Raw genomic sequence first — 11,538 nt, 5'->3', positions numbered from 1 at the left:
TCAACTGGTTTCTAATCTATTTTAAAAGCCCCTGGTCCTCATGCCTGCATTTTGGCCATTCTTTGATGTCCATGCTCTCTGATTCCTCTTAAGTCTCATATTCATAGGGAGTACATGATTTCAGTGATGATACATATCTGTTCTTGCTCCAGTCTCTGATCTTCAGTTTCTGACAGGTGGCAGACAGAAATTCAGATGTACTTGACAAATGGCAGTCTAATAAAGTATTTCAGTTTTCTAAAACTTGGCTTCCCTTTGAAGGATCCTATAGGAAGCCTTTGCTCTATGACACTGTTGATGTTCTTGTGACACTTGCTTCTTTACACTTGATCACACCTGTTAACATTGAGGTTCACCAGCATTTTAACAACAGACATTTCTTGGATTTCCCCATTTGGCCAGTCTACATCACACTAAGCACCCTAAACTAGAGAATTAAGATTGGTCCAAGGTACCTGATGAAACAGATCCATTTGATATGATGGCATACTACATAATATTTAAATTATGTAATACATGTATATCTCCTGTTTGGGAAGTTCTTTATATCTTTATTGGTGGTGAGCATAGCAAAGATAGGTTTTTCAAAATTTCTCCATATATAATATGCTCATAATTTCTTTTATGGAATTGCCCATCAGAAATCTGCCATTAAACCTCCTCCAGAGAGCATAACACAAGTGATCAGAAATAATGTTATATATATAAATATATATATATTTATATATATATATAAATATATATATAATATATATTATATATATTATATATATTATATATAAATATATAAATATATATATAAATATAACTATAAATGTTATTATAGTGTGTATACAAAGATATTGTTCTTTTTTGTATAACTATTTTTGGTTTCTGAATACAATATTTTCATGAATCAAACTCAGCTTTAGTACTAATATCTCTTTATGAGAAGGACTCTGACATAGGAAGTAGAGAAAAGAATATGTAAATTTTATGGAAGAATGGCCAGGAAATACATGCAGGCTAATTTCACTGCTTGTATTTTCTTTTTTCTTTCCTTTCCTTTCCTTTTCTTTTCTTTTCTTTTCTTTTCTTTTCTTTTCTTTTCTTTTCTGAAGTGAACATAACTGCAAGATTATATTGTCTTCATAATGTAACAAAATATGAGGCTTAGAACTGGATCACTTGGCTCTTTCTCTTCTTATCTCCTCCCAGTTCAAAATGTTTGCATCCCTTAATAGCCAGCATTCTCTTAGATCTGCAGTTGGGCTCAACACATTCAACCTTCAACACAATCTTCTTTATAGTTTTAGCCTTTCTCCGGAAATTCGGCTTAGTTTGCCTACCATAGCCACTCTGCTTCCTGTCATAACACCGCTTTCCCTGGGCATAAAGAGAATCTTTGCCTTTCTTTTACTGGGTAACTTCTTGCAGAAAGTTTGGCGGGTTTTAGGAACATTCGCCGTGGTTGTGAAAGCACTATCGACGCGGAAAGACTGCTTGTATTTTCTTAAAAAATTGAGGCATGTTGGTAAGCTAATAACAAAAGAGAGCACTAGGGAACCACAAATGGAAGAGAATCATTAGTTCTAGCTAGTGATTCCTCTACCCTTACTTCTGGTGCCAAAATGTGATTATATAAAAAATGATAACATAGTGGATTGTGAAATATCTTTAAAAAGTTTTTCCTCTTAGACCATAAATAGTAATAATAAACATTTAATAATCACTTACTATAGGTGACCAAAAACTTGGAAACACAGACATATGGGTATAATAAGTAGCTATTGATACTACAATATATGATTTGTTCAGTGGGCTTTCTGATATACTCAGCATATTGTCTCTCATCATGCTGGGTATCACCCTCAGATAAGCTCTGAAGAACTTACAACTTGTATGGTTAAAGGGCAGGTACTTTGGAAATCTTTTGAACGGTTCTGCAAGGCACCTCCTATCCCTTGGGTGTTTGGCAAGTTGGCCAGTTTGTACTGGCTACGACCTTGGCTATGACTGCTTCCTTCACCTTCTTGGAAATGGATCAGAGTCGACAAAAGAGTTTGTACAACAGACTGACTATATCTTTGAATGTTTAAACCACCTTTCTAAGTGTGCTATGAGAAATGGCAGCTCTTTCAAAGAAATATGCATTAAAAGGCTCTGCTATTTATTGTCAGGATCAGCCCTTCATCAGCTTAGCAGTATCAGCTCAACACATTCAGCTTTCATCAATCTGTAAAAAATATAAAATTATGGTATTTATATTTCCAGATTTTATGGATGCCCTGTATATATTGAGGAATCTTCTTTCTTCATGTAATTCTCATAACAAATCTATGAGTTGCCTTCTATTATTTCCATTTCACAGAGGGAAAAGTGGAAGAAGAGGGAGCTTAAGTAACTTTTCAAAATCACAGAATTGGTAAATAGAAAATTATAGGTCTTAGGTTTAGGGAATGAGAACAAATTAGAGGGAGAAAATTTGGTGAAGAAATACTATGTTAGCTAGTAGAACACAAATATTTTGCTGTATGTTTGTGTAATCTCTCTGGCTTGCACATCAGATATCAGATTTTAAGGTACACCAAAATGGCTTCCAGAGAGCTTTTCTGATAAGCATACCTCAACATGGAAGTGTAGGTGGCCTTTGACAAATTTTTAGCTTCTCTGTGCCTTCAAAAATGGGGATGATTATTTTAGCTATCTACCTACCAGGTGAGCTGCTATTTGGGAATTCGAATACAAATTGTTTTTTGACTTCCTTGGAAGAAAGTCGTGCTATAAAAACAAATTTGGGCTATTATAATGACAAGTGTGTGAGTGTACATTAATTTCCCCCTTATGTTGTTATTGCCAGCAGATGGAGGTCGAAATTGAATTGCTGCTGACTGTTGTCCCTTGTTATGGCCTGTGGAGATATGACAATTGAGGAAGAACTTAGAGGAATGCCAAGTAGCAGAGCATGAAGCAGTGGGTGTGACCCACTGCCTTGGACATTTTATGGCTGATAGCACTTGGCGAGAAAAAAATCTGCAGACTCTATAGTAGTCTTGCAAATAGATCTCAACATTAACCATGCCCTCACCCTCACCCCTATTTGATTCGCCCTATAATCTACGCACTTGCCAAAATCCACTCTACTAATTGTCTGCTAACTCACTGGTCCCCTGACAAAATACCTAAAAACTGAATAAATCACGCTTGAAGGAATTTCTTCGTTGCATTGCAAATGTGGGCACAGAAAGTCGAGGCAATGCATATGAAACTTCCTGTTCTACTTTGATTCCTTTTGGGCTCGTCCTGGTTCTTCATTTTTTAAATCTTTTTGTTTGTCCAGAGATTATAACCTAGGGAGTCCTTGGATGATCTTCCAGTGGTGCCTGACCCAGGGGAATTAGAAGCACAATATCTGTGCATGCTATCATGCTCATTTTTGTTTTTTTTCCTTTAGGAGAGTCTGTAGCTTTCACAAGATCCTCGAAGGGGCTTAGGACTTCAAAAAGCTTATGAATTCCTGCTTTGGATCTTTGGTTTATGGGGCAGTGAAACTTTGTATGTTTGCTTTAACGATTGAGACACAGCATTTTATGTGAATGAGAACAAGGGAGTGGTGGAGAAAAACAGCTTGGAGGGCATTATTACCTTTCCCAATCTTCATTTCTTGTCATGAATTATTAATCATGAGGTAACACTTCATCTGATGCTTTGAAAACTCTCCCCCTGGTAAGAACAGCCTAATTGAATTGGAGGAAGTGGAGCAGGAAGAACTAAACGTGGACGTTGATGGTTTCACCAAAAGCAATTATACACCCTGCAGCCTTCTCCACCTGTTTGAAAACCCAAGGCCCACTAATTCTCATGCCACAAGGGAACGGATGGGAAAGTAGAGGAAAAATTAAAATTGTGGAGTTTCAAACATATCTTCCTTGAGAGTACTTCATTTTGGCAAAGGGGTGTATGGGGGGATAAGGCAGGATAAGTGGCGTGGACAGGGGTCTGATATACGGGAGATAAGAGCATGAACCAGTTCAGTCTCTGTGGAGTGCGTTCTGGCGAGGTAACAAAAACTTTAATACAGGCATACGTCTACCCAGTAATTCCAACTGCACCAATGCATATATCTCAAACTTTAAAATAAACATGCATAATGGAATATGAAGGAGTCATTAGAAATCACGATTAAATACATTTTGATATGGAACTATGTTTTTGATATTTTGTGTAAAAAAGGCAATAAACCAATATGAATGTATACGGAGTATAGTATAATACGCATTGAAGAGAAATGTAATACTTTGGAATTGAGGAATATGTACCTTAAGGCACATTTTTATGTAATATAAACATGGAGGAAGTCTGGTAGGATATGCACTAAATGATAAAAATGGCTCCCAATGAGTGCTCTGATTGCAGTTAATTTATTTTTGCTTATCTTTATTTTCATTTTATTTTCTGTAGTAAGCATGTACTTTTTTTGGTCATTAAATGTACTAATACAAATTCAGACATTATCTTCTTTTGAAAATACAGACTCCAGGTTGAAAATAGATGGTTATATCAGCAAAGGATCATTCTTGGCAACTCCCAGAAGTTGGGTCCCACCTATCAGAAATTGAAGCAGGGGTGTGGGTTCCTGCATGGCTCAGTTAGTTAAGCATCCAACTCTTGGTTTTGGCTCAGGTTATGATCTCATGATACATGGGTTTGAGCCCTGCTTTGGGCTCTGTGCTGACGGTATGGAGCCTGCTTGGGATTCTCTGTCTCTCCCTCTCTCTCTGCCCCTTCCCATTTCATGCTTGCGCACCCTCTCTCTCTCTCTCTAAATAAGTAAACTTAAAAAATAAGAAAGAAAAGAGGCTGAAACAAACAGAGATGATGGAGAATGCCCTTTCTCCTTCCAAATGACTAGGAGAGGCCGATCTGGGCTTTTTCCCTGGATCTGAACCACTCCTTCCTATCCACAACCAGGTCAAACCAAGGGAGTTTCCACATGTTAAATAGAAAACAGAAAGGCTTTTGAAGACATTTGAAAAGAAAAGAAAAGAAAAGAAATAATCTCAGACCCTACCAGAATTTCCTACTTCATGCTGCCTTCACGCTGACTTCCCTTTACCGCGTGATTACTCTGATCGTAGCATCTTCCAAACTATGCCAGAATTACCCAGCTTGATTTCCTTACACAATGCACACTCTCTCTGTCTTGGTTTCCACTGTATCCCCAGTGCTGAGCACAACACTCCATCAGTAAGTGCTGAGTGAGCAAATGATTAAATGAATGCATGTGTGAAGAGTAGCAAAGAACCACCAACTTGACTACATTGGATTCCCCAAAAGCAAGTGCAATGAAATCCAGGTCTGAGAAACAGATATTTTTCCAAAATGGCCAGAGTGGAACAGGCATCTCCAAGGGATAAGAAATGATGACTCAAAACAGCACTTGTGGGGATTTGGAAGGGCTAACAAGGAGAGAGGGGGTGCCACAAAAACCAGGCTGAAATGAACAGGCAAAGATGGGTTGTTGCAGTTATATTGTACAATTGTAAATGACATTACTGTAGGCATGGGGGAACAAAGGTTGTTGAGTTTGCAGAGAAGTGGATTCTTGAATGGGTGAAAATTAAATCTGCAGGATGATTTTACGTGGAGACAGCACACAGGACAATTTTAGCCACATAAACAAGAATGGCTGCGTGCAATGATTTCTATTCAACGCCCCTGGCTTCCTGGCCTAAGCTGATTATTATTAAGCATTTATGCGGCATTTCATATGTACAAGTGTTTTACAATCATTTATTATTTATTCCTCACAACGTGAGAAAGCCACAAATCAAGGGCAGGGATAAAGTTAATACAATTTTATTAAACAAGAGGGGTGTGCCTAGCAGCAGGCTCAGCTACAACCAGGGAGTGTGACCTCACAGGAAAGAAGCAACAAGACAATTCCTTTTTCTCTTTTTCTGTTGCAATTTACACTTTTAATCAGTATTAAGTCAGGTGACCCTGCACACCTGGGAAAACTCCTGGGAGCCTGGAAACCTGGTGTGCCAACTCAAGGGAAAGCCTGCCTCTGAATCTGTCCTTTCTATCGCCGGTTTCCTCCCTTCCTCCCCCTCCCTGCTGGATCCATTTTATTTCTTGTATTTCATGGATTTTTTTCCTTTTTTTCCATCATGCCCCATCTCTCCTTTTGTTTGTTCCTATTTCTTTGTCTCTCATCCCAGTCTTCTTCCCCCTTCCTCTCATCTTTCTCTGACTCTCCTTTCTCTTCTCTGCTTCTGTCTGTACTTCTCTGTCCTCCTCTCTCTTCCCACAGACACACAGAGACGCACGGACACTACAGACAGAGAAAGAAGCAAAATCTAATTGTAGGAGGTGCAGAAGGTCATTTCCTCTCTAAGACAGTACTCCTTCACTGCCTTCTTCTGAGACCTGACACATGGAAAATTTTAACTCGATTTGTACAGGGAGAATAATGCCAGTGTTAATCCAAGTTGCTTGGAAGGTCATTTAAAAACCATTCCAGGTTGTTTTACTCCCACTGCTAGTGTTCTTCAGGCACTTCTCATAAATGCTAATGAATAATTCACCTTGGTAGTATAGACAAACACAGGCTGGTGGTGTTATTTGGAAATCATTCAAATTGACTAATTAGTCATTTCCTTTAGATTTTATTTAATGAAGGAAAAAGCATTTTGAGATATTTGGTAAATCATTATGTGACTAAAATCTTAATAATGTATTAATTTGGGGAAGGGTTGATCACATTTAGTGAAAAAGCCTGAATGGTTGCAATTTTTAAAAAATTATATATAAATTTATTACATTCTAGGCAGAATCTTATTAGTGAACAAAAATATCTTAGCTAGAGGTCTCACTGGTCTCATTTTGAGGAATAGATAAGAATCATTTGTTGTTAATGCACATATTGAAACGAAGGATAGTAGATGAACACTCTCCCCAAAATCCCTTTAAGTACTAGTTTTCATCCATGACCACCTACTATGTGTAGGATACACTGTTCTACATGCTAGTGATAGAGCAGGGAACTGGCAGAAAAAGCACTTGCTTTTATGGAATTTAGATCCTATTGGGGATATTTTATAAAGATTAAAAAAAAGATGATTATTAGATGATTAGATAGATAAATAGATGATAAGAAAGAAAGAAAGAAAGAAAGAGAAAGAAAGAAAAAGAAAGAAAAAGAAAGAAAAGGAAAAGAAAGGAAGAAAAGAAAGAGAAAGAAATGGATGGATGTCATAAAATGACAAGTGCTAGGTAGAGAATAGAAAGTGATTGGGTATGTTTTGGGGTATATTGGATACTATTTTTGGAGCAGTCAGGAAAAGCCTTTAGGGATGGGGACAATAGAGCAGAGACTAAATATTGAAAAGGAATAACTGTGTTAAGATCCAAGCATTTCAAGGAGGTAGATAAGCAAGGTGTAAAGACCTGAGGTGAGAACAAGCTTGGTGCATTGAAATCTCATGTGTCTGTAGCCTAGTGAAAAAAGAAAGAGTGGTGAGAGAAAAGCTCTAAGTCTGGTCAGGGACCAAACTGCATTGTTTCTTTCTTTTGCTCATTAAACTTTTCCTAACTAATAAAGGGAAGTTTCATCCCAGTGACTAAATCATTGCAATTCTCCATTATGGTAGGAGCAGGATGAGTTTCTTCAGTGTGACAAATGTATCTCCCCTCTACTAATTTCCTTTTAAACCTATAACAATCTCTTCTCCAGGCCAGTAGATATAAGTCTTCAATGTGCCAATGAAGAGGAACCACAGAGAACACAGAAGGAACTTTCTTGGTTTTTCAATTCAGTGAAAGGCAGAGCATAATTAAAACGTGTAATAACACACATCTTTGGATTTTATCCTCAAGATTATATTAAGATCCTCTTAGTTGGATAGAAGGAAGATTTCTGCACTCAACTTACCCCCTTTTCAACCAAGACCAAACTGAGGAGAGAGAAGATAGATGCCTGACTTGACTAGCCAACATCTTTGGAGCCACAAGCCCTCTGCCAAAGCTCTTTTCCATGCTTTACTCCTTCCCTAAGAAGTGAGGGCCTTCCCAGTTCAAATTGGGTCCCGTCTCTGCTCATCCAGTGGTCACCAGCCAGTGGTCTGAGTTATAACACATAGACTTAGTGGGAGATGTGGCTGAAAAGACATTTTGGAGTCAGATAGGGATGGATCTTAAAAATAATGTCGGATGATGTTGGCAGCCTAAATAAAGAGGTAAACTAAGGCAAGTTCAAAATTGTCAAAATTATGAGCTTATTCAGGAATAGCAGGGGAATTGCAATTCAGGCCATGAAAACTGTATCAAGCTACAGATGAGTCTGTTAAGGTCTGGGGCAGGCTATATTTATGGGAATATAAAAAGGAATGTAAAGAGGGGAGAGTTTAGTTAGGTCTGTTAAAAGAAAAAAAAATTGTGGCCAGCTTTGAAAATTCCGCAAGCAGACAAAACCAGCCCAGTCATACAAACAAAGATCAATTTAGCTTACTTTGTGAGATCAGCCCAATCTGGATCATTTCTTGTTCATGTCTCTAAAAACCATAAGCAAAAATTTCCTGGGTTGATATGAAGCAACTCCTTGACCGTCTCCATATTATTTAAGAAAATTCCAATACTATCAGTTTTCTATAAACAGGCATTTATAGGAAATCAGTTTCCCAGTCCTTAAATTTTGTTTTCCTGAGGGGACATATGTGAGATTTTACATTTTATATCCTCTGGTTCCATTTTACATTGAAATCCTTTCATGTTTTCTCCCTTCTCTGAAGATCCTTCGCACAAAGCATTGCTGATCAATTATGGTATTCAGATGTTGTTCATTATTATTTTGTCAAAGGTATAATTCTTTACATGTGGATTTTTTTGTATGTTCTATGAAGCTGAGGAGGACCATCAGGTGTCTTTTTCCATGAAGCTGAGGAAGGCCATCCTCAAGAGTCTTGTCCCAGGAGGGGAAGGAAATGATAGGGAATTTCACTGACCTCATTTGGGCAACACGAGGGTTGAAAATGAAGAATCTCATCTATGTCCCTCTAAGATGGACCATTTAGTTTCCATGATCAGTTGAGTTCCAGGAAAAGCCCTTGGCAGGACAATAATTTTATTTGTACATACACTCAGGAAGAAGGCATTTGTTTACTAATGCAAAACACTAGAAATTTAGTTAAAAAGGTTAACTGAGGGCCAGAAGCTCAATGACACCTACTGATTGAAATACACCTCTCAACCAGTTTCCCCACTTGCCTATGTTAAATAGATCAACAGTGTCCTAAGTTCTGGGAGTTTGGCCACCTTCTGCTAGCATCTTGATGTTGTCCTTCATTATTTTTAATTCTTATGTTACTTTCCCTGACTTATTGACATAAAAGCAGCATTCTTCCCCAAGTAAGGTACAGCTTCCCCTTGTGGAGCAGTGAGGAGGTTTAGGGCTCTGTGGTTTTGTAGGGTTACTTCTGCAAGGCTGTCTATTTGGGTTTGTTGATATTCAGAAGCTTGGACAGAAGTATTGAAAGTGGTAGACATGACTATAGAAATATTGTGAATTGCTTTTTCAAGGTTTGCTATTCCAATCCAAGGGAAAAAAGCTCTGTCAAAAGTATGCCCCAAACCCTTTCTGTCTACTGCAGGGTTATATGTAGGCAGCCACCCAAATTATAACATTCCCAGTTCCAAAGCATCCTTTTAAGTTGATAGGACAGACTCCAAATAAGCTATAAAAGCAGCAGAATGAAACATTTTTCTAATTTTTGTGTCAAGGGTGAGGACAATGATCCCACAACATTCCTTCCTATTAAGAGGAAGCATAATATATATATATATTTTCTCCTCAAAAAGAAATACCTAATGTCTTCCAAGGGTAACACATAGTTGGGTCTCTTTGCTCAGATTCTTTTCCCTGGAATGAAAGAGGAGATCTCGTAATTGGGAATACAGGCTTTTATACAGAGCACATGATAATCAGTTTCACTAACATTGTGGAGATGGTTATGTGATGCCTTAAATTTCTAAGTGGAAACACTTATAGATCTAAAGTAACAAGTGAGCTGGTCTAGTATAAGTAGGATTTTGGCGGAAGCTTGGAAAATCTCTGGAGAAAAAGCAAGTTAAGTTTCTCCATCATTTACCATATTTTTGGTCAATTCCTAATGGAGTACCATTGAGTGGGAGCACATAAGCTTTTCATTTCCTGGTCTTGTTATGGCTTTCATTGTTCCATTGTAGAGATACATTAATGGATGAGTTGATATAGTCTTCTGTATTTCAATGGGATGTGAATTCATATTCATCTGGGTCATACAAAATAGTATCGTTACAAATATTAAGTGGGAGATATCCTAGAGTTTTGACATTCCCATCATCGATTTTGAAACAAAGAAAAATTTGGGGTAATATTCCAGAACTGACTGAGGGATAGCCATTTATCCAAAAATGGAAAGCCATAATATTTGGTGCCTTTTTCCAGAAGGAAGGAAGGAAATGTGTGGCTCCAAAGTTACCAAAGGAAAATCCTACATGTTTATCAGATAAATTTTGCCATCCTTCTCAAGATAGTGACCAGGCCACCAATTCAAGTTTATCATGAGTAATATTTGCTCTGGCACAAATCTGACAGTATGTTTAGCAGAATCAAAGTTTTTGTAAGGTGGGGATAAAAGGATGTGTTGAAACTAAAGTGAAGAACAATGGTAAAACTAGAAAAAGAACAGTTGAAGGCCTGAATGACCTAATTTAACTAAACACAGAGTAATTTAAAAAACCAACCAAACAGGAAAGTTATATAGGCTTGGCCCAGGTATTTTGAGTAAGCTGTCTACTTCAGATGCCATGAAATTTGGCCTAGAAATTTTCAGTTTCAGGTCACCAGTTGGTATATAGGTTCACTCAGGTTTGGGGGCTTTCTTTAGATGTGATGCATGAATCTAGGAGTTTATTCCTTTAAATTTGTCTTCCCAAGGGTTAGTTAATAGCACCTAGTAAAGGCCTTTCCAGTGATGTTGAAAAGAGTCACTGGAGATGTCTTTTCCATGAGAAGAAATCTCTGGGCTATAAGGTGTGATGTTTGATGCCTCTGTTTCCAGGGAGTGCTCTGTATAAAGATTGTTCTACCAGATGGTGACTATTTTCTATGGATTTGAACAGGCTTTTGCAAAATTGAAGTATATCCCTCTTTATTAGTTGTGGGTCAAAAAAAAATGGGGCTAAGTGTATCAGTCATTGTGTAATTATTTCAAAAGGTGAAAGTTTATGAATTCCGAAGGGAGTAGATCTAAGATTTAGAAGAACTGACAGTAATGTTTTTGGCCAGGGTACTTGAAGGGTTTCACCTAATTTAGCTGAGTCTTAATAATTCCATTTGTATGTTAGACAATCCCTGAAGATAATAAGCACAATAAAAGTGCCACAAAACTGGTCAGACACCACAGGTCTAGGTATCTGACCAGTAAAGTGAGTTCCCTGTTCACTATGAAGTTTAAGGTGGGGGTGGGGGTAGGGGGGAATATTTTCTAGTAGGATTTTAGCTACAGAGAAGGTAGT

At 37.8% G+C, this 11,538-nt stretch overlaps 1 protein-coding gene across 1 annotated transcript in view; it reads right to left on the bottom strand.

Annotated features, from left to right (window-relative positions):
• Positions 1 to 1,142: 1,142 nt before the first annotated feature.
• Positions 1,143 to 11,538, bottom strand: part of LOC106973306 (60S ribosomal protein L36a-like) — a 64,815-nt gene continuing 54,419 nt past the window's right edge. Inside the window, 2 exon segments of the mRNA XM_053203369.1 lie at positions 1,143 to 1,406; positions 1,409 to 1,491. Of these exon segments, the coding sequence (XP_053059344.1) occupies positions 1,153 to 1,406; positions 1,409 to 1,491 (337 nt within the window). The 3' untranslated portion in view covers positions 1,143 to 1,152.

This window comes from Acinonyx jubatus, chromosome C1, assembly GCF_027475565.1.
Source record: "Acinonyx jubatus isolate Ajub_Pintada_27869175 chromosome C1, VMU_Ajub_asm_v1.0, whole genome shotgun sequence".
NCBI lineage: Eukaryota > Metazoa > Chordata > Mammalia > Carnivora > Felidae > Acinonyx > Acinonyx jubatus.
This window is presented reverse-complemented; position numbering and strand designations above follow the sequence as displayed.